General features: G+C 33.9%; 1 protein-coding gene across 1 annotated transcript; it reads right to left on the reverse strand.

Annotated features, from left to right (window-relative positions):
* Positions 1 to 22: 22 nt before the first annotated feature.
* LOC109337317 lies at positions 23 to 1,901 on the reverse strand (the record flags this gene model as incomplete). Its single annotated transcript, XM_019574269.1, has 2 exons — positions 1,883 to 1,901; positions 23 to 1,762 (listed from the first exon to the last, which is right to left on the reverse strand). Coding segments are annotated over exons 1-2 (1,759 nt in total), but the record flags the coding sequence as incomplete, so codon positions are not given.
* Positions 1,902 to 6,821: the final 4,920 nt, after the last annotated feature.

A 6,821-nucleotide genomic window follows, 5' to 3' on the forward strand; every position in this document is an offset into this window, starting at 1 on the left:
TTCCATCTCACCCAGTGGATACCTTTATTCACCTCACCTCTACCCCAAAGAAATCTTCTCTGGATTCTTTCTAACTCGTGAATGATAGAAACAGGGGCCTTAAAAAAGGAGAAATAATAGATCGGTAAGGAAGACAATACCGACTTTAAGAGTGTTACTCGACCTCCAAAGGAAAGAAGCTTTTGTTGCCAACGAGAGAGCGTTCTTTTAAAAGTATCAATAACCGGAGACCAAGTAGACAACCTTTTCGGATTAGCACCAACCGGAATTCCCAGGAACTTGAAAGGGATAGAACCAACTCCACACAACAACCTGTTGACTGCCACTTGAACGAACGAAGGGTCAGCCTTAATCCCAATGAAGCTGCTTTTATGAAAATTAATTTTCAACCCAGACACCAATTCAAAGCACTTCAAAATACTTTTGAGAACCATAATGTTATCCACTGAATTCTCCCCAATTAGCAGTGTATCGTCCGCATATTGGAGATGAGAAATAACAATCTTGTCTCTACCAACCGAATACCCAGTGAAAATCTTCTTCGAAACAACAAATCTCATAATACCACCAAGACCCTCTGCAACAATAAGGAAAAGAAAAGGAGCAATCAGATCACCTTGTCGTAAACCGCGAGCCATTCTAAACTCCGACGTCGGACTCCCATTAACCAAGATAGAAAATGAGTTCGACTGTAAACAGCTTTTAATCCAATTCCTCCATTTGAAACAGAAACCCATCCTCTCTAACATGTACAAAAGGAAGCTCCAGTTAACCGAATCATAAGCCTTTTCGAAGTCCACTTTGAATATAAAACAGTTTCCATCCTTCTTTTTTCTTGCCTGGTCAATGATCTCGTTTGCAATTACCACCCCGTCCATAATGTTTCTACCTTTGATGAAAGCAGTTTGACAATCCGAGATGACTGAGTGAATAACCCTTTTCAGCCGCCCAACGAGAAGTTTGGAAATAAGCTTATGGATGCAGCCGACCAAGGAAATCGGTCTAAAATCTCCAAGACCTTGAGGACTACTCGACTTCGGAATGAGGACAATGAAAGAGGCATTACAACCTCTAGCAAGATCGCCGAAGATGTAGAAGTCATCCACCATAGCTATAATATCCGATTTCACGCAATCCCAAGATTTTTTAATAAACGTGAAATTAAAGCCATCAGGCCCAGGGCTTTTATCACCTTCACAACTCCACACAGCTTCTTTAATCTCCTCTTCTTCAAATCTCGATGTTAGAAACTGGTTGTCCTCAGCTGAGATACCGTTGAACTCAATTCCACCAAGAGAAGGTCTATTCGAGTGGGACTCTGCAAATCTATCCCTGAAAAAAGAGCGGATATGGTTTTTAACTCTACCCGGGTCATCAACCCATACCTCATCAATGAGCAAACCGTGAACCTCCTTTGATCTTCGACTTCTATTAATCGAGGCATGGAAGAATTTAGAATTAGAATCACCTTCCCGGAGCCACTTCTGTCTGGATTTTTGGAGCAACAAGTTGTCCTTTTGTCTCGAAAGACGCCATAGATCAGCAGTAGCACTTCTCCTAGCAGCAATATCATCAACAGACAAAATACCCTCACTACCTTTTCCATCAATTGAGTTAATCAATGTCACCTTATCCGCAATATTTTTGTCAAGCACACCGAAATGCTCCTTATTCCAGATCTTCAAAGACCCCTTAAGCCTTTTCAGTTTTTCCTTTAAAACAAATGACCCCCTACCACTGACCTCCAAACTCTTCCATTCATCTTCCACAAATTTAGCGAAACCAGCATTTGAAATCAATTACTTTCTTTTCTCTTCTCCAAACTTGATTATGAATTTATATGATTTATATAATATCATGTCCATCTGTATAGAACAAAAACCTATACCCACTGAATTCATACTATAAGATATAAAGTAACAAATTGATATAAAGTAATGGGTATAAAAGATTTCATACTGTAAGATTTATATTCATCTTCATATATCAACAAAGTTTTGATCTAGTGGTGTATAGTTTTACTGAATTCCCGAATGGACCAAAAACTGAAAAATTTGATTCCTATAAGCGACACATGTTGGGAGAACCAACTATGCATACTCCACTCCTATAATTGCATGATTGCATCAACACCTGAAATCACTTATTGCGTGTGATGCCCTCCCATAAGAAATAATAGACAACAAATCGCAGATGTATTAATAATAGACTAATCAAAAACTAAGTAGTAGGTTTGCGTTTCTTCTTATTGAATTAGTTTAGTTTTTTTTAATTCATCATACAATTTCAGCATAAAAGTATTCAATAATACATATGTATATCAAATTTGTACATACCTTTCTTGCTGAGTAAAAGGAAATATTAAAAAAAATAGAACCCTCCTCTCTTTACAAATAACATTATTAAAAATATTAGATTACATTCAATCATACAATATTAGACTTTATGAAAAAAATATTGATCTAATGATATAAGATCTCACTGAATCCCCAAGGTCAAAAGTTCGATTTCTAAGAGCAACATTGTTGGGAGGACATTATTACGCTTTTAAGTTAAAAATACTTAATACTAATAATAATATTTAGTTAAACTTTAAGTTAAAAATAATATTGTAGAACCCTCCTTTCTTTACAAATAACATTATTGAAAATATTACAGTCAATCATACATTATTACGCTTTTAAAACTATTTAATACTAATAATAATATTTAAATATTATTGTGAAACTTTAAGTTCAAAAGTGCATTAGAATTCTTGTAAAGTAATTTTGTTATTGCAGGACACGCATGTATCAGCTTTACATTATATTATTTAAATTCCTATTACCTTTAACTATCTTTATTCTTCTTGAGACCCAAAAATAGATCTTTAGTAAACTTGCTTTCTTAGATGTCTCATGATATTTTAATACTTGACAGAAATACATGGAAATGAACTTAATACTGACATATTAATAAACAAAGCATGTACCCCAAAAAAGACAAGGAAAGGTAATCAAATGCAAGAGTCAAAAGAAGCTATACCCGTATAAGGATGGAGGTATGATGGGACAAGAAAGAGAAGACACAATTACAAAAATTGTTCATTTTCAATGTTCATCCATTGGTCAAGGCACACTCATTCACTATATTCTACTAGTGTTATTTATTAGAATTTCTGACAATTTATGGGTTACAAATATAATTGTATAATTTTGTGTTATGACCATTATGTAATTAGACAAATATAAAATGATCTTCAGTAATTAATTTGGTGGCCAATGGCATATGTGTCATGAAATAATGTAAGTGTAGATACCTTTAGGCAATTTCTGATTTGATGAAGGAACTGAATCAAAATTATTGCAACTAAAGTAATAACCACTACGAGATTACTTTTATGGGTTATGGTCTCCATTTGTAGAGCAATGAGTTTTGTTGAGTGGATGATGAGAATAAAGGGAATTGTGAAGAGTTATCATATATAAGATAACTCTCCATCACACTTACATAAGGGACGCTAAGGCAAACCATAAGGCAAAGGTCTCACATCAAACACACTCTCTTCTCTCTTGGCTTTCTCATTCCCCTCTAGAGAAGCATAAGGAAAACCATTCGGGCTCTAACATCTGGAAGATCATCGCACCCTCATACCTTCGAGATTCTGGAAATGGCTCAACAAGGCATGTTCTTCATCTTCACCATGAACTCATTTGGGGTTTCTTCGGTCTGGACCATGGTTGTTCCATTTGGGTTTATGTATGAGTATAAACATTATGTTATGGGAACAAAGCCATGGTCATAAGGACTTTCACGTTTAATCTATGAATTACGGATGGAGAAATTCTCCAACATTATTGCCCTAGAAATATCAAAATAAGAAGCAAAAGTAAGGAATATACATTAAAAAGCACTAGTGAAGTGGAGTGGAGAAAAAAAAGAGTGTGGAATCAGAAGAGAATCTTGCAAACGGTAGTAGGAGAAGGATTTGATGTCCTAAAATATGTTACATGTATTAAACTAATGATAATATATTATGTTAATTAAAAAAATTAAATATTTATATTTTTTCTATTTTCTTTTATTATCATTTTTTTGGTATATGATTAGGACACATTGTAGGACATCAAATACTTATCCTCGTTAATTAGATACTAGAAGTATGGAAAAGCTAAGATTTCTGGTCCAACAAGGCATTAGAAGAAGCATCGATAGAAACATTTCAAGCAACATTTTTAGTTGGTTTCATTCACATTTCCCTTTCATTGAATTATTCACAACCTTGTTTTTTCTTTAAAAACCTGCAAAACCATTTAGAATTCTTAATTGAATTGTTTGCATCCTTGTTCTTTTCTTAAAAATCCTAAATGCTTGTGACCATGATTTTAAGGATAGAGATCATCTGTTTCGAATGATGTCATATTACATGTCTTAAGTCAATTAAAATGTTACTCTTTGTTACTTTTTATTTTTTAAAATTTTTATTTTATTTATATGACAATATGTGATTGGCTTGAGACAAAAAATAAGATATGATCGGGGACAAATAATCCATGTCCATAATGTTACATCTCTTACAAATTTTCCTTTATGCCAAGGAACACTCACATATATACCTCTCTTGCTCTTCATGCAAAAACTCCATTATTAAATTTGAATCTAAGGTAATGCATTGGCCTTTTCATATTAAGATTTTAGTAAAGGATTGGAAGCTGTTATGCTATTTAATCCAACCATTTTTTCATATTCATACATATATAAAAAATAAGCTATTATGTGAAGATTTGATGACTTGGTACACACTCTTACACAATAGAGCCTAACTATATGTAAAAAACTTAAGGTAATAGGGTTATGAATAATCTTATATGAAGCATTAAGAACAAACTCTCTTGAAAATATAAAACTCGGTATAGATATAAAATGCAAAGACTTCCAGAAAAATCTTTCACACCCTCATCAATCCACTTTATTATTCAATGGCATACATTGTTAAAATAGTTGAGCTTTTGTTAGTCGGTTAGTTAATTTGATTAGGGTAGTTAGTATTTTCTTCCCTTTATATAGATGATTCAATGTAACTTTAAAAAAAATCAATAACATTTTCTCATTCTTTCTTGTTCATCAAGAATCTCTCTTATCCATGCCTACTACCATTTTAACATGGTATCAGAGCTAATTATTTCTCTTTGATTGATTGCTTCAGCTTATCATTCTTCAATTCCAAGATTCAACCTTATCACCCAATACATCCTTTATCACCTTGCACAGACCTTTAAAATTTTCCTTAAGTTCTTCCAGTTGCTTTTTTTTTTCATCTCCAGTCTCTTCGAGTGGAAATAATGGTCAACTTACAAATGAAAGTCCAAAGAACGTTCCACCATTTGCATCCACTGGCAATACTACAATGTAGATTGATTGTGCTTATGAAAAGATTGGTTCTTTGCAATTGTAATTTGTTTCTGAATGGCTGGCACTAAAGATGATGATACAAAATATCTTCCCCTGGCCAAGATATCTTCTCTACACGTTCTTTGGTTCTATGACTCAGAATAATAGTTATGTTGTTTAATATGATAAAAGCAATATGATGCTGTTAGAATTTCTGACAATTTATGGGTCACAAATATAATTTTATAATTGTGTTATAGCCATTATTTAATTAGCCAAATATAAAATGGTCTTCAGGAATTAATTTGGTGGCTAAGGGCATATGTGTCATGAAATATTATAAGTGTAGATACCTTCAGGCAATTTCTGATTTGTTGACGGGACTGAATTAGAATTATTGCAACTTAAGTAGTAACTGCTATAGTTACTTTTATGGGTTATGGTCCCCATTTGTAGAGAATAGGTTTTGTTGAGTAACTGAGGAGAATAGAGGTGGATGGATAAGGAGTTGCCCATAAGGGAACAACACGCCATCAAAATTCTATCATGTTCATTCTCTCCTTAGCTTTTCATTCCCCTCTAGAGAAGCAGAAGGAAAACCATCAGACTCTATCATCTGTAATATCTTCATACCCACATACCCTTGAAAATCCAAATGGCTAATCAAGGTATGCTCTTTTTCTTCACTATGAAATCAATTGGGATTTCTCCGATCTAGATCAGGTCTATTCCATTTGGGTTTATGTATGGGCATAAACATTTTGTTATAGGAATAAAGCCCTGATCATTAGGTTTTCTGCATTCAACATAAGGGATTATTCAGAGAAATCCAACAATTGGTATCAGAGCCACCCTAATTTGATTCATGTGTGAAATTTGGTCTTATGAAGTATTTCAGTTTCTTCCCCAAATTTGGATTGATTTAGGGTTTAATGATTTAACTATGCCATGGATTGATTAGGATAGAAATTCATTGTTTTCCATGTGCATATAGATAGATTCAAAATTGAATCAATGATTTTTATGGTGTTCTTTTATTTTTGGTGGTTTTTTCGGAGAAAAATGATGTAGAACCTGCCATGTTCGTGTTGTGTCGCTATACTCTCGCCCAAGTGAGAGTATCCTCGCTCAAGTGAGAACTAAACAAAAGCATCGTCTTCTATTGCACCCAAGCGAGAACTAAACAGAAGCATCGTCTTCTATTGCTCTCAAGCGAGAATACCCTCGCCCAAGAATTTTGTTGTTGTTGGGAAATTTAAGATTTATGGGGCTTTGGTATCTTTGTGCATTGACTTTGGTTATTATTTGGTTATCCATTAAGTTGTCTGTTATTTCAAGTGAGCCAATTGAAGTAAAATGTCGCCAAAGTGACCTCTCTCATGGATATAACTCATGAGGAATATTAGATGTAAGTGTGTATGATTATTCATGCGAGTATTAATTGTTCCAAA

The sequence above is a fragment of the Lupinus angustifolius genome, unplaced genomic scaffold (assembly GCF_001865875.1).
Source record: "Lupinus angustifolius cultivar Tanjil unplaced genomic scaffold, LupAngTanjil_v1.0 Scaffold_5_96, whole genome shotgun sequence".
Taxonomy (NCBI): Eukaryota; Viridiplantae; Streptophyta; class Magnoliopsida; order Fabales; family Fabaceae; genus Lupinus; species Lupinus angustifolius.